General features: G+C 34.1%; 1 protein-coding gene across 6 annotated transcripts in view; it reads left to right on the forward strand.

Moving 5' to 3' along the window:
• AP3B1 (adaptor related protein complex 3 subunit beta 1) overlaps nt 1–21,523 on the forward strand; it is a 348,922-nt gene that overhangs the window by 181,170 nt on the left and 146,229 nt on the right. For all 6 annotated transcript variants that reach the window (XR_004283661.1, XM_032334867.1, XM_032334869.1 and 3 more), the window contains 6 exons: nt 8,844–8,999; nt 13,160–13,257; nt 14,577–14,631; nt 14,719–14,790; nt 17,149–17,211; nt 20,331–20,463. Coding sequence is in view for 5 of the 6 variants with exons in the window: in XM_032334867.1 (XP_032190758.1) it covers nt 8,844–8,999; nt 13,160–13,257; nt 14,577–14,631; nt 14,719–14,790; nt 17,149–17,211; nt 20,331–20,463 (577 nt within the window). In the remaining variant the exon portion in view is untranslated. The remainder of the gene's footprint in view (nt 1–8,843; nt 9,000–13,159; nt 13,258–14,576; nt 14,632–14,718; nt 14,791–17,148; nt 17,212–20,330; nt 20,464–21,523) is intronic.

Genomic DNA, 21,523 nt, shown 5'->3' on the forward strand with positions numbered 1-21,523 from the left:
ATTAAGATTAGAGGAGAGATCATTGAATTAGAAACCACAAATACCAGTAGAGCAGATCAATGAAATAGAGGCTGGTTCTTTGAAAGAATTAATAAGCTTGATAAACCACTGACTTATCCAAAAGAAAAGAGAAAGGACCCGAATTAATAAAATTATGAATGAAAGGGAGAGAGACTAGCATCAAGGAAATAGAAACAATTATTAGAAGTTATTATCAACAACTATATGCCAATATATTAAGCAACCTGGAAGAAATGGAAGCATTCCTGGAAACCTATAAACTACCAAGACTGAAACAGGAGGAAATTGACAACCTGAATAGACCAATAATCAGTAATAAGATTGAAGTAGTGGTCAAAAACCTCCCAAAAAATGAGTCCAGGGCCTGATAAATTCCCTGGGGAATTCTACCAAACATTCAAAGAAGAAATAATACTTTTTTTCCTGAAGCTGTTTCAAAAAATACAAACAGAGAAAACTTCCAAACTCATTCCATGTGGCCAGCATTATCTTGATCCCCAAGCCAGGCAAAGACCCCATCAAAAAGGAGTATTACAGACCAATATCCCTGATGAATATGGATGCCAAAATTCTCAATAAGATCCTAGCTAATAGGTTCCAACAGTACATTAAAAGGATTATCCATCATGACCAGGTGGGATTTATCCCTGAGATGCAAGGATGGTTCATCATTTTCAAATCAGTCAGTGTGATAGAACACATTAATAAAAGAAGAGACAAGAACCATATGGCCCTTTCAGCTGATGCAGAAAAAGCATTTGACAAAATACAGCATCTTTTCCTGATTAAAACTCTTCAGAGTGTAGGGATAGAGGGAACATTCCTCAATTTCGTAAAAACTATCTACAAAAACCCCAGATCAAATTATCATTCTCAGTGGGGAAAAGCTGAGAACCTTCCTGTTGAGATCATGAACACAACAAGGATGTCCATTCTAGTTCTCACTAGAAGGGTTTGTTTCACATTGTCTATCTTATTACTGGAAGCAGAACTCTATTATCCTGTATTACCTATTTTTAAAAAGTGATCTTTAAAGTCCTTTTATATTTATAATGACATTTTTTGTCACTGGAGTTTGGGACTTCTTTTAAGCATCTACAACTGTCATTGATTAAAGTTGTTTCACTGTTTTCCAAACAGTGTATCATGGTAAAAATGAAGTAGTTGTACAAGAGTTTCATGATACCTTTGTAAATTCTCAAATATGAGAGTCTCTTTTTTGAGATTTTAGGGGTAAACTTTTCTTTATATTTGGCAACTCAGGATATTTGATTTGCGGTAAATTAGTGGTTTCTGTTATGTGGTTTTTCTAGGAAGAAAATTTCTTAATAAAAGCTGTGGGAATATCTATTACTTGAGTGTTTAGTAGGCATGAGGCACTAAGTGCCTTCACTAACGTTATCAGTCTTTATAAATACTTTCATGATATAGATACTGCTTTTATTCCCTTTCACAGATGGGTAAATTAAGACAAGGAGAGGTCAAGTAATTTGCCAGCCAGTACATTATGGAAGTGGTGTGATGTGGTATATACCCATTTTGGTTGTGTACACCTGGCTTCCATTCTGTTGGGGCTGTTGTCCATTCTTATGGATTGAACACCTGTGAATATAGCCAGCAGCTCAGATGTATATTATTGGAGATTGTTCCCATTCTGTGTGGAAGCCTTACCTCATTCATTAAACTCATGAACACGTCAGCCCTTTATTAATTAATCAAGCAATGCAAATGTCTTATTCAAATAATATAATTGAACTTTAATAAAGTGTGTTAATAATGAAGGAGAAGTGGAATGAGTAAATGCTTAGTGATTAGCTTTTTATGTGCATTTGAGAATTTTGCTAGTTAGATTGTATCAACACATCAGTTCATCATATATCAGTTTCAGGTAGTGTTTGAACATTTGTTTGATTAAGGTTGACTAAGGATTGTAGGAGAGTGGTCATGCTTAGCGAATGTGATTATTTGGGTATCATTTTATTAATTTATTAATGCACATAATAGAATCAGTTTGGCCTGGAACTCCATAAAGGAAAGTCACTCAAGTCTGGCCTTGAGTAACAGTGTATCATCTCTTCCTATAAGTGGGCTGAGATGATCTCTGAAAATGGTTTGCTGTTTATGTGACCCAGATAACTGTACAAAATCATGTAAAGCAAGAGGGTCAAACTTTGCGTTCTCCCTGCCACACTGAGAGGATCCTTACTGAAAAAGAGCAGACTGTTCCTAAATCAGAACAGGAGGTTGCATAGAAAAAAAGATATCCTGGTAAAAACTGAAGAAACAAAAACTTATGGCCCATTTATTTTATGCATAAAATAAATGCAAATAAAAGTAAACAAATAAAAAGACAGGAGTATATCTCATTTATAGTCCATTTATAGTCTCTTTTTTTTTCTTAAAAGGACTGGCAGACAAGTACAGTTGACCCTTGAACAACACAGATTTGAATGGTGCAGGTCATGTATACATAGATTTTTTTCAGTAAATATAGTATAGTACTATAAATGTGTTTTCTCTTATGATTTTCTTAGCATTTTCTTTTCTCTAGTTAACATTTTAAGAATTTAGTGTGTTACATATAACATACAAAGTATATGTTAATCAGTTATTTATGTTATTAGTAAGGCTTCCATTAACAGTAGGCTATTAGTAGTTAAATTTTGGGGGAGTCAAAAGTTATGCTCAGATTTTCAGCTATGTTGGGGTTAGCCCCTAAATCTGTGTTCAAGGGTCAACTATAGTTTATTTTGAATTATGCATTCAAAGGAAAATGATAATGTTGTAATTTATGGTTATATTTGAAGGTGAGTATTTAAAAATTTTTCTTTGGTTTCCAGAGAATATAAATTTTGTGTTTTTTTTCTGTTTGGAGACGTTCTTAAGATTTTTTTATTATGGATTTTAAAAACATTGAGATAATATTATGCTTACTTCTAAAAAACCTAATAGTAATAGTTCTGTATTTTCAGTGATATTTAAGTCGAATTAAGTGAAGATTGTATATTATCCGTACACACTTAACAAAGTAAAAGTACTTCAGTAAGTGATATTAACCTATAACATTTAAGATCACTTCTTTTATTATTGTAACAATGAATAAATATATATAAATAGCTTTTAAATGATTTATTGATTTGGGGCACCTGGGTGACTCTGTCAGTTCAGTATGTGATTTCCTTTTTTTTTTTTTTTTAAAGATTTTATTTATTTATTTGACAGAGAGAGATCATAAGTAGGCAGAAAGGCAGGCAGAGAGAGAGGGGGAAGCAGGCTCCTTGCTTAGCCCCAGTGTGGGGCTCGATCCCAGGACCCTGAGATCATGATCTGAGCTGAAGGCAGAGGCTTAAAACCCACTGAACCACCCAGGCTCCCCAAGTGTGTGATTCTTGATCTCAGCTGAAGTCTCAGTCTTAGTGTTGTGTGTTAAAGCCTTATGTTGGGCTCCACTCTGGTCATGGAGCTTACTAAAAAAAAAAAAAAAAAAAGAAAAAGAAAAGAAAAAGAATTTATTGATTTTTTTTTCTCCTTAATTTTATTTAATTGAACTTTTAATTTTACAATAATGTAGATTCACGTGCTGTTTTAGGAATACAGAGAGGTCTGGTGTAACCTATGCTTGTTTTCCTCCAGTGGCAACATCTTACAAAACTAGTAAGGTATTACAACGAAGATACTGACATTCGTCCAGTCCAGATGCAGAATATTTCCATCACAGAGATCCTTCTTGTTGCCATTGCATCTCTGAAACTACTTCATTCCCTTTGCTTGACCTTGCCCACCCCCAGCAATTACTAATTGGTTCTCTATCTATAATGTTATCATTTCAAGAATGGTATACAAATGTAACAATACAATATGTAATCTTTTAGGATTTTTCTCACTCATCATACTTATCTGGAGATTAATTGGATTTGTTGTATATATCATTATTTTTTTCTTTTTATTTCTGAGTGGCATTCCATGGCATAAATGTTCAACCATTTTATTTACCATTCGTTTAACCATTCATCCATTGAAGGACATCTGGGTTGTTTCCATTTTGGCTACTAGGAATAAAGCTGTTATGAATACTTGTTAACAGATTTTTGTATGAGTATACATTTCTATTTCCCAGGGATAAATGCCCAGGGGTGCAATTACTGGTATGGTAATTACAAGTTTAGTTTTGTAAGAAATTGCCAAACTGCGAGTGGCTATAACCTTTTAGAGTCACCACCAGTGTGTGAATGATCAGTTTCCTGTGTTCTCACTATCATTTGGTGTTGTCACTATGTTTTTATATAAGATGAGAGCCATTTTGATATGTGTGTAGTATAGTCATTTTGATATACTGTAGGTTTAATTTGTGCTTTCCTAGAAGGTAATGAAGTTTAATTTTTTCATGTGCTTTTTGCCATACGTTCTTCAGTGAATTTATTTGTTGAAGTCTGTATTAGTTTGCTAGTACTGCCATAAGAAAATACCAAACTGGGTGGCTTGATGGACAGATATATATTTCTCACGTTCTCACAGTTCTTCCAGGAGGCTGGAAGTTCAAGATCAAGGTGTTGGCAAGTTTGGTTTCTCCTGAGGTGTCTCTCTTTGGCTTGCATATGGCTCTTTTCTCACTGGGTATTCAAATGGTTTTTTTCTCTGTGCCACCATTGGCGTTTCTCTTTCTTCTTATATGGGCACCAGTGCTGTTGAATTAGGGTGCCACCCAGATGGTCTCAGTTAAACTTAATGACCTCTTTTTAAAGGCCCTAGTTTGTCATATAGTCACTTTGAGAATGAGGGCTTCAACATGTGAATTTGGAGGGTGAGATGTACAGGTCAGTCCTTAAAAATACCTTTTGCTCTTTTTTAAATTTAATTTTTTTTTTCCCGGTTGAGTTTTGGGAGTTGTCTTTATATTCTGGATACTAGTCCATTATCATATGTGTGGTTGCAGATATTTCTGCCAGTCTAGAATTTTTTTATTCTTCATAAGATGGTTTTTCATGGAGCAGGAATTTTTTAACTTTAATGAGATCCAGTTTATTTATTTCTTTTAAAGATTTTATTTATCCATTTGACAGAGAGAGATCACAAGTAGGCAGAGAGGCAGGCAGAGAGGGAGGGGGAAGCAGGCTTCCTGCTGAGCAGAGAGCCTGATGTGGAGCTCTATCCCAGGACCCTGGGATCATGATCTGAGCCTAAGGCAGAGGCTTTAACCCTCTGAGCCATCCAGGTGCCCCGAGATCCAGTTTATTATGTTCACTTTTATGGACTGTGCTTTTGGTGTCAAGTTTAAAAACTCTTTACTTAGTTATGTAGCCCTTTTAAAAACTTTTCTACCGTATTGAAGTAAAAATGATTAGAGATCACAAATTATACATTTGGTTTTCTTAGGAGGAATTTGTGAATGTGTAGAAAGAGAATTCACTTAGAAATAAGGGTAGGTCAGTCATGAACAAAAGAAAATATTGGGAGATGGTTCTTCATTGGAATTCCTCATTTTTGAAGCTCTTTTGAGTAAAGGCATTCGTAGGTTTTGTTTTAGACTATCTTTTAAGAATGTTTGTATAGCAAGAAGCCATGAAGAAGAGAGAGATTCTTTCTCTCCCTGGACAGGTTTTCTTATCTGGTGACATCATTATCTGCTTGGTTATCCAGGCTGGGAATGGGGACAGCCTGTTTCAGTGGTCCCATTTCATCCTTCACATTCATTCACTGCATCCTATTGGTTTTAACTTCTAAGAAGTTCTTCAACTTATTTCACATTTTTATCCTCATCACTAATCACTCTGATTCATTACCAAATCCTCTCCAGTGTCATTTCTATCATGCTGCTTTCCAGATTTTTTCTCTTTGTCTTTGGTTTTCAGATGTTTGACTTAGTATGTCTTATTATGGATTTCTTTGTATGTATCTTGCTTAGAGTTTATTCACTCATCTTATTCAGTCTATGTTTTTATTTCTTTTGCCAAGTAATATTTTGTCATCCATTATTTCTTGGAGTACTCTTTCAGCCCCACCCTTTGTCTTCTTTATTTCCAAGATTCAGATGACAAAAGATGTTACTTTGTTATAGTTCCACAAGTCCCCTGAAGTTCTGAGGTTTTTGTTTTTTTTTGGGGGTGGTGTGGTGGGGTGCTTTTCTTTTTTCTTTTTGTTTTTTCTTTGTTGTTAGTCTTTTTTTTTTCACTGTTGTTCAGAATGGGCAATTTCTCTTTTATTATGTTCACTGATGGTTTCCTTGTCTCCTTAATACTGCTTTTGGTCTCAGTCATTGTTTGATTTTGACTCTTATATTTTTCACTTTAACATTTCTGTCTGGTCTTTTTTATATATTGTTTTTTTCTCAAGACTTTGTAAGTCTTTGCTAAGACCTTCTATTTTTCCTTTTATTTCAGTGGTGTTCCTCATTTTCCTTTGAAGCATTTTTATGATGGCTGATGTAAAATCTTAATCAGATATTTCTAATATTCCTGTTGTTGTAATGTTGGTATCTACTGTTTATCATTTTTCATCCAACTTTATGTCTTGTTCTTGGAATGATGAGTAATTTTTATTGAAACCTGAACATTTTGAATATTATGAGATTCTACATTTTATTCAGATCTTCTATTTTTTACTTATTTTTTTAAGAGTTTATTTTATTTATTTGACAGTCGGAGGTCACAAGCAGGCAGAGAGGCAGGCACAGAGAGAGAGGGGGAAGCAGGCTCCCTGCTGAGCAGCGAGCCCCATGTGGGGCTTGATCCCAGGACCCTGGGACCACGACCTGAGCCAAAGGCAGAGGATTTAATACACTGAGCCACCCAGGCACCCCCAGATCTTCTCTTTTAGCTGGGTTTGTTTGATAACACTCCATTAGGGAAAGGTGGAGTCCATGCTCCCTCATTACTTCCAGGTTGTGGTAGAAGTCCAGTTTCCCCACTTAGCCTCCATTGACACCCCAGGGAGGTTGTTTTCACTGTTACTGTGGCTGGATATGGGATTTCAGGTTCCCCAGTAATTCTGTCCTGATAGCTCTTAGGCTGGGAGGGATAGAAATGTCTCATGGCTGTTCTACATGTTTCCTCCACTAGTGTCATTGCTACCACTGGGTGGTGGTGCTATAAATCTTAAGTGTCCACTGAGTACTTTTTCTTAGACTAGCTCAGTGGGGAGGGATAAGATCACTTTGTTCTTTTTTTTTTTTTTTTAAGATTTTATTTATTTGACAGAATAAACACAAGCAGGAGGAGCGGCAGAGGGAGAGGGAGAAGCAGGCTCCCTGCCGAGCAGGGAGCAGGAGGACATGGGTCTCCATCCTAGGACCCTGGGATCATGACCCAAGCTGAAGGCAGTCACTTGAACGACTGAGCCACCCATGTGCCCCAAGGTCACTTTGTTCTTGATGGGTGGACTTAGATATGCAAGTTCCTCACTTTGTCTTTATTGACACCGTGGGGATGGCATGTTATCTCCTGGGAATTAAAGTCTTGGCTATAGTGGCCTTTTCTGACATCATTCCAGTGGGATGATGGAGGCATCTCATTATAGCATGGGGCAGTTGGAAGTCTAGGTTCCACGCCAGCCTTTGCTGATAGGGGTAGGAATGAAACCTTAGTTTTTCTCTATTGGTAGCTACAGTAGAGTAGTTATTTTCTAAAAGATGTCTTGCTAGATTTTTCTTTTACTTGGTCTTTTTGGCTTTGAGAGTAGGCTTTTGGAGGGTTTGTTTTATCTGTGCTTGGTGTTTTTGGCACTCAGTTTTTCAGTCCTTGGTAAAATGTGGTAAAAATGAAAACCCAAGGAACTTTTCTTGTTTCATTCTTTGGGTCCTGAGGTCCATATCCAGTCTTTCTTCTCCTCTCTGTCTTTCCTTACTTAAGTTTATTTTTTATATAATGTCTGCAGTTTCTAGTTGTAGATAGAGGAATAGGGAAAAGTATATCAACTTCATCTTTTCAGAAGTAAAAAGTGTGTTTCAGGTACTTAGTAACAAAAATTACCTCTAAACGACTCTTGAATTGGATCTAGGTAGAATTATTGTCTTTTAATGTTTTTTGTTTGTTTATTTTTAAGACTAAATGCCTTTAGGCAGATTTTGACAGAGATAACAATGAATTCAAATTACAAAGTAATTTGTACAAAGCAAAAATATAGAATCAACCCCTGTGGATATACATTAAGTATCAAACTGAGTCTTTCTTGACAATACAGGGACATACTTACACACTAGTTTTTAACCTGTCAAGTTTTATTATGATTTCTTTTATGCATGCTGCAGTTGAAACAGTTCTCTTTGTTCTGACTTTTAGATCCAGTTACAGAGTGACTGATAATGTATGGAAATAGTTCTCAGGTTTTAGGTAATCTTCTGTTATAGCTTTGTTAAGAGTCTCATGATCAAGTTTTGCCTTTAGTCAGCTATGGATATATCAATGAGGATTTAATATTTCAGAGGTCTACTATATAACAGAAAAGAAATATTATGTATAGCACTAAAGGACAGTTACATTGTTACAAATGTGAGAAAAAGCAAGGCCTTCTTTTATACAGGTAGCTTAAGATTTTCAAATACTTTCAACAGTGGTATTTTACGATAAAATACTATCATGATTGTAGATGTTAAAAAAGAATGTTTTCTGGGCGTCTGGGTGGCTCAGTGGGTTGGGCCTCTACCTTCGGCTCGGGTCATGATCTCGGGGTCCTGGGATCCAGCCCGCATTGGGCTTTCTGCTCCGCGGGGAGCCTGCTTCCTCCTCTCTCTACCTGCCTCTCTGCCTGCTTGTGATCTCTGTCAAATAAATAAAATTAAAAAGAAAAAAAAACCAACAAAAAGAATGTTTTCTTTGTATTTCTTTCAGGATGATGGTTTAGAAGACAATGAAAAGAATTTCTATGAATCTGATGATGAACAGAAGGAAAAGACTGACCAAAGGAAGAAGCCATATACTATGGATCCAGACCATAGACTTTTAATTCGGAATACAAAGCCTTTGCTTCAGAGCAGGAATGCAGCGGTAATTTAACACCCTTATAAGAAATAATTTATGGATTTTTAAAAACAGTTGTTAAAAGTATTTAAGTTCAGTGAACAGTATTTCAGTGTGCTAAGGGAGCATTTGTTTATTTATTTGATCATACACCAAAAAAATCAGTTTTGATGAGATTACTTGGTTTGGTAGTTATATGCCTATTGGACTTCATTTACTTTTGTGGTTTTGTTAATTGGCTTTTCCTAATATATAAGCTTAATATGTTTCTCATTGGGTTGGAAGACTGCATATTTCTGTTACTTGGTTGTAGTTGAGAGTATCTGGTATCAGTCCTTAATATTCATGTCAACCTAATAAGAGTTTTTAAGAGACTAACATATAAAGAAAGTGTCTATCATAATGCCGCATACCTAAAAGATTTTAACTGGTAGGAATAGCAGTTAAAAATCATTTTCATTTGACTTCTGAGTTTGTTTTCTTTTGTTTTACATCTTTTTGGTTTAAATACACTTTATATTTCATTTATTTATGTGCACAATAAAAAATTAGGAAATAGGGACTGGCAAAACTTTAAAGAAATTAAAACATCATATTCCTATCACTCAGAAATCACTATTATGTTTTGATGCATTTTCTTCCAGACCCTTTTTCTGCATAAATATACATATATTCACTTGTGTGTTTGTCTATACATACATATTTTTTAAACCAAGGTAAAAATCATACTGTATATAGTACTTCTTAAACTTTTTTTCCCTAGTCAGTCCTCTCTATTCAATAAAATTTCATCTCATTTAATACCAGTTTATTTTAAAGTATCTTTTATAAATAGGTAATCTAAACCAGTATGTATAGTACCTGGTTGTTACAGCTCTTAAACCTCCCAAGTCTTGCAGAATGTTCTTTAGGGTTTTCTCTTTGCTTACTTTATAGTGCTATTTAATTTTTTCTTCTGTGCTCTGTGTTACCTGTTAACTGGCAGTTATATCTAAACATTTGATGGAGTAAAACATTTTCTTAATATTGTTAATTTAAAACATGTTCTTAATGAATGGTTCTGTTCAACTAATAAAAACTTTGAAAATGTGAGTTATTTTAAGTTTTTGGATGCATGCTGATTTAGAGCTTAGAGCTCTGTCTATGTATCTTAGTAATTTGCAGAAGTTTTTATCTTATACCTGATAATTTAGTTTCTATATTATTATTAAATAGCCATACACAGTAATAAAAAATGCTATTTTTCTTATTTATTTATTTATTTTTTTAAGATTTTATTTATTTATTGGACAGAGAGAGAGATCACAAGTAGGCAGAGAGGCAGGCAGAGAGAGAGGAGGAAGCAGGCTCCCTGCTGAGCAGAGAGCCCGATGCGGGGCTCCATCCCAGGACCCTGAGATCATGACCCGAGCCGAAGGCAGCAGCTTAACCCACTGAGCCACCCAGGCGCCCCAGAAAAAATGCTATTTTTCTAATGTTGTAAAACATGGTTATAGTTCAGTGAGCCCAGCTTAGCCAGATTGTATTTAAGTAGCTGTAACTTGTCACCTGAAACTCTCTTTATAGTTGACTCAATGTTTATCTTTATCTTGGGAATTGATTTTATAGTCAAAATACTTACTGATCAAAAATGGTGAAACAAATAGAAGTAGTTTGTACTTTTTTTCCCGTATGTTTTAATTCCATACTTATTTGATATATACCAAATAGAGTAATTTCCTTTATGTCCCAATATATTTTGCTATCCTTCTAATTGGGTGCTGTTAAGTACATATAAAGGTTGACTGTTGAAGGATTGTGAGTAGATTTCCTTCTTCTAGCCTGACTCACAGTTAAAGGAGAAACTTTGAGAATTTTTTTCAGGAAACTTGGTCAGTGCTGTGTATTGATTTGGAGATAAGGGGCATTGTCAGCAGAGTGTTGGGAGGCTGTCCTAACTGTAGATAAGGCAAAAGTGGTAAGAATAGTTAGGAATAGAAAAGTGCTTATAGGATATACTTTATCATGAATGCACATAATTTAACTGTAGAGGACCCATCTATTTGTATATTTTAGTCATTTTGGACTTTGGAGATAGGGAGTTTCCCTCTTGGCTTTTACAAATTAGATTATAGATTTCAAATTCTGGTTATGGAAGCAACTTGAAACTTTTAGATTTGTAAATACTAGGGGAGAAGAAGAGTATGTACGCCTTGTGGGCTTGAGGGAGTGCCCTAATTAGTATAGTAGAAGAGATTACATACTGAGTGGCATCTAGAATCTTTAAAACATTGACATTTATAGAAAGTCAGTTTACTTTCTTCCTAGTAGCATTGGACAATTTTTAATAGAAAAGGGCTTAATTTCTGTAAAATGCATTACAATTAAGTTTTACTTTCTTTTCTATAATATACTAAGACTTATTAGCCAACTGTATACTTTAGTATTTGTAAAAATGACCATTACCTTCTTGTAGATTAAGTCAGTCATAGAAATTTTATTTTATAAGATACTATTTTTAATTTTTTTTTAACATTTAAAAATTTTTATTGAGAGAGAACAAGTTGGAGAGAGAGAGAGCGAGCATGAGATGGGGGAGAGGGAGGCGCAAAGAGAGAAGCAGATTCCCTGTTGAGCAGGGAGCCTGACATGGAACTTAGTCCCAGATCATGACCTGGGCCAAAGGCAGATGCCTAACCGATGGAACCACCCAGGTGCTCTTATTTTGTAAGTTTTTAAATTCAGGACAGTTTGTTCAATAATTACAGTGTATTTGTGGATCACAAGTGAAGAAATAAAATATCCTTAAGTTCCTCAATTGCCAAGTAATATCTGAAAGCTATAAATCAGCCTTGTAAGAAAAAAAAAAGTACAGCAATGGGCCAAGAAACAGTAAATTTGGGACTCTGTGAGCAGTATTTTTTTTAAAGTGCTTTTTAAAAATAAATAAATAGAATAAAAACATTTTTAAAATGTTTCTTAGTTTTGGAAGGAACTCCTTTTATCTCAAGCACCCTCAGCTGCTGTATACTCTTTAAGCATATATAAAACTACTGCCATATATTTGTTAGAACCTTATAGAACAAGCATAAGTAAAGTAGTATTAATGTTTTCTGAGCTAAAGTCAAGATGATATAACTACTATAACTCTCTGCATTTGTCACAGGTTAAACTGGATCACTTTTCAGTTTGGACTTTTGATCTCTGAATCTAAGTGTAGAGGCATGTGGGGGAAACATAGTTCTCATATTTTATGACAGAAGTTCTCATCACCCTTATAATGGCTTTGAAGCAAAGACTGTTTTTAAGGTTCTGCATTTTGAAAACAAAAGATTATTTCAAATTCTGTTACTTTAGAGGAATTATTTTAGTAGAGTTCATTTAATTATAAATTTAATATACTGATTTTTTAAATTTTTAGCTTACTTGTTACTTGTTACTTTTTCAAAAGTATTTGGACTTCATTTGGAAAGGCATACTTAAAACTTTTCAAATATTCCCAATCTCAGAGCAGCAGCAGCAGTGTTAGGAAGAGTATGGGGTTTGGAGTGTTATGAAAAGCTTTGCTGCATACTGGCAGGCAGACTTTCGGTAGCTCATTTAACATCTGTTTTCTGATAACATCTATTTTCTTTCTCAATGATGTATTGGTTTCCTAGGGCTGTCATAGTAAATTACCACAAACCAGGTGAATTAGAACAACAGAAATGTATTTTCTCACTTTTTAGTGAGAAAGTGGAAGTCCAAAATCAAGGCATCAAACGGTTCGTTCCTTCTGGTGGCTTTACGGGAGAAACTGCCTTTTGCTAGTTTATAGTGATTGCCTGCAATCTGCACTCAGTGGCTTATAGATTCATCACTCCAGTCTCTGCCTCCATCTTTACATTGCTTTCTTTAATGTGTCTGTGTCTATAATTTTCTTTATAAGGACACTTACTGGATTTAGGGCCCACCCTAATCCAGTGTGATCTCATCTCCAGCATTACCTTAATAATATCTGCAAAGACTTTTATCCAGGTAAGGTCACATTCTTCAGGTAGACATGAATTCTTGGGAGGACACTGTTCAACCTGCTTCAAAGGATAGTAGCATATTCCTCTTACTTCACAGGAATTTTGTAGGAGTAAACAATATGTAAGAATGTACTTCAAAGCTGTAGATTGCTCCCATGTTTATAGTTCTTACTGTTTTCATGCTTTATCTTTTAGGTGGTTATGGCAGTTGCTCAGCTGTATTGGCACATATCACCAAAGTCTGAAGTTGGCATCATTTCGAAACCACTAGTCCGTTTACTTCGTAGTAATAGGTAGGAAATGATTTTATTTGTTTTTTTTTCTTTTGTGTGGCTTCAAAAGTAGTGTTTGTACAACTGTAATCTATCTTTCAGACATTGATTACATGACTCTGTGTTCTGTCTATAAGATTTCATACTTAAGGGGTCATCATACAAGCTTTATACATTTTATCTCTAAGTTGGTGATAAATATAAAATTTCTCTTAAACTCAAGCCCAAAGAGATTGAAAATATTTTGGCAATGTTTAAGATCAGATTTTTATTGTCATTTTGTTTTCTCTGTTTTAAGAATTACAAAACAGTTTCAGGTATTTAGCTTACCCTGAATATTTTGTTATAATTAGTTACTTTAAATTTAAAATTTCTTTCATTGAGTCCTTACTTCTGCTGATAGAGTTGGGGGAAAAAGATACATGTAACAAGACCTTAGTGCCTCAGCTACTTAACTCTAGACTGACTTTTGCCATTCCTTAGTGATATTCTTTGTGCTTAGGACCTAAACACCTTTGTGTTTAGGATTCTTTGTGTGTAAAGACTGTGTCTTTATACATGGTCACTCTTTTCCTTTTTCTCAGTTCAGTAATGTTTTCTTTTCTGTAACTAGTTCAAAGGCTATCAGGAGGTTCTGGAATGCATTTTTCATGTGAAGCTTTATAACACATTAACTTCTACATTCATTTCTTAGATATTTGGACATAAAGTAACACAGCTTTTTTTTTTTTTTTTTAAATCTAGTCTTTCTGGTTAGAACTGAGGGATATGGTGATCATCTGATCAAGAGTTTATATTAATGCTATGATCATGTTTATTCTGTTAGCCCTAAGAGCACCTTCCTTGCATGTGTTCAGAGCAGCTGTAGTTTTGGCTTTACATCTTAGGAATACAGTATTGTAAAATAGGTTTTAACTTTTCTACATGATGAATGAAATCTTATTTATTAGTTTATAGGAAAATGTGTTTAAAAAGAAGACATAAGGGGCGCCTGGGTGGCTCAGTGCGTTAAGCCGCTGCCTTCGGCTCAGGTCATGATCTCAGGGTCCTGGGATCGAGCCCCGCATCAGGCTCTCTGCTCAGCAGGGAGCCTGCTTCCCTCTCTCTCTCTCTGCCTGCCTCTCCATCTACTTGTGATTTCTCTCTGTAAAATGAATAAATAAAATCTTAAAAAAAAAAAAGAAGAAGAAGACATAAATACCTAAGATTTACTAAAAACTGTTTAATATTTGAGTTCAGTTTGAAACTTACTGCATTTTTTTTTTTGGCTTAATATACTGTTTACATAAAGGTACTTACTTGGAAAATATATCCAATGAAAATTCTCCTTTCATTTTTAGGGAGGTGCAGTATATTGTCCTACAGAATATAGCAACTATGTCAATTCAAAGAAAGGTATGTACATTATGAACACATAATTCAAGGGAGAAATGAATGCATTAAAACCATAAATGTATTTATGTATTTCTTTTTATAATCTAGGGTATGTTTGAACCTTATCTGAAGAGTTTCTATGTTCGATCAACTGATCCAACTATGATCAAGACACTGAAGGTACACATGCTTTTATTTTTCAACTACCCTTAGTGCATCTTTATTTTGAAGATAGCTATAGCTAGATATTGCTAGAGCATCTGCAAAATGGAGACCTGCATTTTCAGAAACACAGATACTTTTAGGGATTTTCTTTATACTTTCTAAACTTTATTATTATATCCAGTTATAATAAATGCTGCTGCATCTTAATAATACTAAGTTTATACACGCTACCTGCACCTCGAATAATGCTTTGTACACTGGACAAGTAGATAATTTTAGCACTGTGTTTTTTAAGTGATATTATAGAGATTTGAATTGAGTATTGTGCAGGATAGAAAAGTAGGGTTAAGTTTCTGGGATTTAGAAAATACTTGTGGAAAAGTTGATGTTTGAGTGGATTTTAAAAGAATAATATTTTTGTGAATTTTTTTGTTCTTGTTGGTACATTGAATGGGAGGTGGTTGTAGGGTCTGAGTAGGAGAAGAGAGCAGTTTATGCTAACAGAGATTATGAAAGAGTGTTATGTTCAGGGAATAATAACTACACTAAAGAACATAGGGATATAAAGTTATGATAATTAAAACTGTGATATTTAGACAGAAAAATAAATGGGATAGAAAAGAAAGCGTGGAAACATCCATGTATATGAAGATGTATTATATAATAGAGGAGACCTTACAAACCTGTGTGGAAAGAATGGACTTTTTAGCATATATTGGGATGATTGGTTACTCACATGAAAACTGGGTTCAATCATAAGGAAATCTAATACCCATCAAAATTGTGGGATATTTTAGAAAATAACTGGTTTGCAGTCATCAAAAATGTCAAGGTTGTGAGGGTCAGAAAAATACATAGAAACTTTCAGGCCAAAGGAGACTAAAGATAAAACTGAATGTCTGATACTGAATTGGATCCTTTTATTATGATTGAGATAATTAATGAAACTTAATGGAAGTGATGATTGCATGGAGGTATGTATAAGTGTTAATTTGTTAATTTTCTTGATTTTCTTAATCCTATTGTGTTCTGTAGGGCAATGTCCTGGTTTGTAGGGAATATACACAGAAATATTTGGGGATGATATGGTGTCAGATTGGCAACTCTCAAATGATTCAGATCAAAATAGTTCTTTTTACCTTTTCTATATGTTTGAGATTGTTTTTTTTTTTTTTTAATTATATAAAAATGAAAATGTTTTTAAGCGTCTGCCTTTGGCTCAGGTCATGATCCCAGGGTGCTGGGTTAGAGTTCCACATCGGGCTCCTTGCTCAGCAGGAAGCCTGCTTCTCCCTCTGACTGGTGCTCTGCCTGTTTGTACTCACTTGTTGTCTCTCTGACAAATAAATAAATAAAATCTTAAAAAATAATTAAAATGTTTTCATCAAAATAAACTGCAGAGTGATGCTATGATCTGGGAAAAAGATATTCCCAGTACATATATCTGAAAAATGACTAGTACTGAAAATATATATGGAACTTCTCTACAATCTATCCCTTTTAATTGGAGTATTTAGACCATTTATTTTTAATGTCATTTGTGATATGACTATGTGTATATATACATCACACATACATCTTGTGTTTTGTTTTCTATCTGTCCTGTCTGTTCTGTTTCTTTTTTTTTTTTTTAAGATTTATTTATTTGACAGATCGAGATCACAAGTAGGCAGAGAGGCAGGCAGAGTTAGAGGAGGAAGCAGGCTCCCCGCTGAGCAGAGAGCCCAATGTGGGGCTCAATCCCAGGACCCTGGGATCATGACCCGAGCCGAAGGCAGAGGCTTTAACACACTGAGCCACCCAGGTGTCTCCCTTTTTTCCTTTATCATGCTTTCCTTAAGATAGCTTGAATATTTTTTACGAGGAAGAACTGAAACTTTTTTAGTGAGCCTATTGGAGATAGACTTTTAATTACATCTTCTTATAACTATGAATCAAGAAAAGAGAATTCAAATCTCCAAGTATTTGGATGGTAGGATAAATGACAACAAATCCAAGAATTAATTGGTATCTGGAAAACAGAGGTAGTACATGAAGGGCAAGTTGTTTTCTAGCTTTATTATTAAAGGGGGAAAAAACAACAAACTATCTTAAATTGTTTAGGTTAATTAGATATAAATTATAAAGTTGGGATAAGCAGGGAAGATGGAAGATTCTCTTTTTCCTAATTGTTTTTGAAAATTATGTAATTACTTGTTCTCTGCTTGGAGATGTAGGAAGACAAAATTCACCAGAAAGGTATATGCCTCACAACATTTGTAACAGTGTGACTTTTTAAAAACAAAAATTACCATTCTATTCAATGCCTTGTCTTTATTAAATTAATGCGCTTTTTTTGGTGCTTTACAATGTTACTCTTTCTTTTTTCTATAGCTTGAAATTTTGACAAACTTGGCAAATGAAGCCAACATATCAACTCTTCTCCGAGAATTTCAGGTTTGTATACACTGCTGTTATAAAATAACTTCTAAAACATTTGTTTAGTTTACAGCCAAATATATATCTTTCTCAATTTACAAATAGGTAATTGTGTTAAATAAAACAGTGATTTGGGACAAGATTGAGAACTATGAAATTTGTAAATTTTCATGAATCAACATTAGCTACAAATTTGAAATTTAAGGGAAATGAAATAGTAGTCCCTTTCATATTTTCACAGCATTTGAAAGACTGGTTTATGACTGTTGTTGTTGTTTTAAATTACATTATGTTACTGGTAAGGATTCCATGTCTCTGCTGTCATCATCACTAGTCCATTCCATACTCAGCATTCATGGAAGTGGCTTCACTTTTTACCTAGTTGTCCTGTTTAATTGTCCTATCTCTCTTCAGATAATGACCTCTTAGCTTTATGTATTTTTGGTCTAAAATTTCTCCTGTTACGATGTTTTTGTCATTATTTTTGTTTTGTTGTACTTTTTAAAACCATTAATGCATATGGATGAGGTGCCTCCCTGCCAAACACCCTTAAAAAATATTATTCAAAAACTATCTCCTGGATATATGCACTTTAAGATGGAGGAGTCAGCTCCAGAGACTTAGTGGTACAGGATAGCAACAGAAAATCTACTATCAGTATTGTGAATTTTGTACCTCATCAGCAGTTTTCTTAGTGAAAACGTACCACATGCTACGCGCAAATCACAGTTTTTGTTAACTCCCAACTTTTATTGATTTCATTTATTTTGTTGCTATAATCCTCTTGTATAACTATATTAAATTTCCTTTTAGCTAAATAGATACTGGATTTTTTAAATTGTATGATCTTATACTTTTAACAAGAGTAGTAGAATATTACAGCATCTCCATAGGTTATAATTTTATAACTGGATTGCTGTACTTCCATGGTATTTATTTTTCTAGAAGAATTTCTTGTAAAATTAGGATGTTTTGGGGTGCCTGGCTGGCTAAGTTGGTTAAGCATCCAACTCCTGATTTTGGCTAAGGTTATGATTTCAGGCTTGTGACGTGGAGCCCCCATTTTGGGCTCCACACTGGGTGTAGAACCTGCTTGAGATTCTCTCTGTTCTCTCTCTGCCCCGCCCTCCCAAAATAAATAAATAATTTTTAAAAATTAGGATGTTTTGGATATCTAGTCATATTTATGCATGCCAGAAAATATAGTATCTCAAGTTTTTATCCAGTAATCCATAGCTATAGAACATTGGTTAGATTTGATTTTTTACTTCATTTTTATAAATTTGCTTTTATATATATTTTTTTAAGTTTTTAATTTTTGTCTCAGTGTTTTTGTTTGTCCTTTTTCTTATTGTAGGTAATCAGTTGGGCTGTCCTTTTGCTATCAGCTTCCTGCTTAAGTCAAGTTTACTGGGGATGTAGGCAGTGAATCTCAGGCAGTTTTATGGCAGTGTTTAGTTATACAGAGGTGACACATTGAACCTATCTCAAAATATTGGTAATCTGGCCATTTCAATTAAGATCAGCATTTTTAATAAGGCCATTGTTTAGTTAGACTTTCTGATACACATTTTATGTATCTACTTTTATCACTGTCAATATTTGTACCTCATTTATGTGGGTTATAGGTTATGTTACTTTTTGAGTAAAATAGAGAATTTTTTTTCCTTTTTTTTTTCAAAGATCTCATTCATTCACTTGACAGAGATCACAAGTAGGCAGAGAGGCAGGCAGAGAGAGAGAGAGAGGAGAAAGCAGGCTCCCTGCTGAGCACAGAGCCCAATGTGGGGCTCAATCCCAGGCCCCTGGGATCATGACCTGAGTCGAAGGCAGAGGCTTCAACCCACTGAGCCAGCCAGGTGCCCCAAAATAGAGAATTTTTTAAAGATATTTTTTGTAATTGAGGAAATTAGGTCATCAACTGGGAACCTGTTAAAATACAATTGATCTTTCCTACATGGAAGTAAGAGAATTTGTGTAATTTATTTCTTCAGTATTTAATCTTGTTCTTTGTGCTGTTCTCGCAAAATCTGTATGGCTTTAAGATATTCTTAGATTTTTTTTTATTTGTCCTTTTGACACCATTTAAATGTACATCCTTTTTGGTATGTTAAATAACCATAGTGTTAATTCTACATTATGTACATCTCATTTGAAGTTGGGAATCTTTTTTTAAAAATGTCAGTTGAGGGATGTCTGGTTGCCTCAGTCAGTAGAGCATGTGACACTTGATTTCAGGGTCATGAGTTCAAGCCCCACATTGGGAGTAAAGCTTACTCAAAAATAAATACATTTTTAAAAATTCAGTTGAAAATAGAATTTAAAATTTTGTTTACATACACTATAATATAGAAATGTAAGTATGCATATTTTAAAGCATATTTATTTCTGTAAATAAGGAAAGCTGAGTTTTTAAATTAGGAAACTTATAATCAAAGTGAAATTCTTTAGGGCTATATTAAATTTTATAAAGCTCTTTTAACTTGCTATTGTTAAATCAGTGGTTTCTTTTTAAGTTTATATAAATACATAGTTTGCAGTATGTTTTTAAAACATTCTTTTAAAGAAAATCTATTTCAAAAGTAGGGAATTCTATTACAGACTGAGTATTTTTAAAATCTTTATTGCAATACTGCTCATTGTAGCTATTATAGTTTTACTACCATTCAGATAACATTTTGAAAATGTTTGTCATTAGTGTATTTGTCCTTTTCCTCCTCTTCTCCTAACTTTAGATTCAGTGTCTCTGAAAAAGCAACCCTTTTTTTCATAGATTCACAGATGCTGCTGGTTAAATGAACTGAAACCTCCAAAGAGAGAGTTCTCATCATCTCTTTCAACCTTGCACTTAAACTAATTACTGTCTTTGGGTGACTGCACCCCACTATCTGTTTTGGAGTCACAAGCCTCTGTGGCCACAGGTGAATGAACCTGGCTTGAAAATGTGCTTCTTCTGTAGGCACATTCTTTAAGTAAAAAAACAAAATTAAATTAAGCTAAGTCATCAGTTGGCCCTGTTGTACATATAAATGAGAATATTATAGATTCTAAAATTTGTATTTTTGACAAAGTTCAGTATATCTTTTTGTTCACTTGATGGTACCAAAGTATAAACTAATTGAAATGCTATTTTTTAGACCTATGTGAAAAGCCAGGATAAACAGTTTGCAGCAGCCACTATTCAAACCATAGGCAGATGTGCAACCAACATCTCAGAAGTCACTGATACATGCCTCAATGGCCTGGTATGTCTGTTGTCTAACAGAGATGGTAAGTTGATAATTTTATTTTCAAGTAATTTATTGTTTGAGTACTCTTGGCATTATCTTCAAATTCTAACATTTTTTAACATTTCATTTTAGTGTTTCCTGTATGTCAGTAGCATGATCATGATGAGAGTAGCAATTTATCCTCGAAATAGGAAGACACACACACACCTTTGTAGTGTTTTAGTAAATTAGATAATAAAGTTGCAAACAGTATTTTTTTTTCCTAAATAGAACTAAGAAACTGTAGTTTGTTTATTTTTTTTCTTCACAGTTTAATCACCTTCATTATGCCTTTTCCACAAAGGTTATATTTTACGGCTTAGTTATGACACGTAAGTCATGTATAATATTGGTTCACCTGCAGAGGGTGCTAAAAGCAGGCAAATGACTATAACGTGGAGAAGTGGCTAGATCAAAAAAGTATGTTTATTGTGTACCTTCAGAGTTTTTTTTTTTCTTTTCAGAAATTCAGCTAATAATTTTATATTCAATATTAAATTCAATTTAAAGTCATCATTTTGCAACAGCTTTGTGTTTTTAAGCCAAACAACATGTAAACATTTTGTAAAACTTGATAGGTGATAACCAGTAAAATGCATAATCTAGATTTCATACTGTTCTGTGGTAAAATGTCTGTTATTTCTGTGGTATGACTTTAGAATAAATAAAGCCATTTGGAGAAAGATCAGTATTATTCCCTTTCACCTTTATAATAATTTATGTAGAGGATTTTTATTATAATTGTATATTTGACTAAAACAGATTCTTTTTAGGAAAAGTTCAATTTTCTGTGTAAAATCAGTGAAATGATTTGTGGACTTCTAAGTATAAATATGTCATATTTAAACATAGGCATATAGGACATAGGAAGCATAAGTTGAAATGTAAGAAAATTAATTATATTTAAATTTTATTTATGTTATTATTTGTATTTTCACTAAGTAACTCTTTTATCCCTAATTATCAAATCCCACATGTAAATCTCTTTAGAAAATTATACTATTGTGATCACTACTTCTAATGAAAAAACTGAAACAAAATTTAGCCCAATTTAGAGTGTT

Source organism: Mustela erminea, chromosome 3 (genome assembly GCF_009829155.1).
Source record: "Mustela erminea isolate mMusErm1 chromosome 3, mMusErm1.Pri, whole genome shotgun sequence".
Taxonomy (NCBI): Eukaryota; Metazoa; Chordata; class Mammalia; order Carnivora; family Mustelidae; genus Mustela; species Mustela erminea.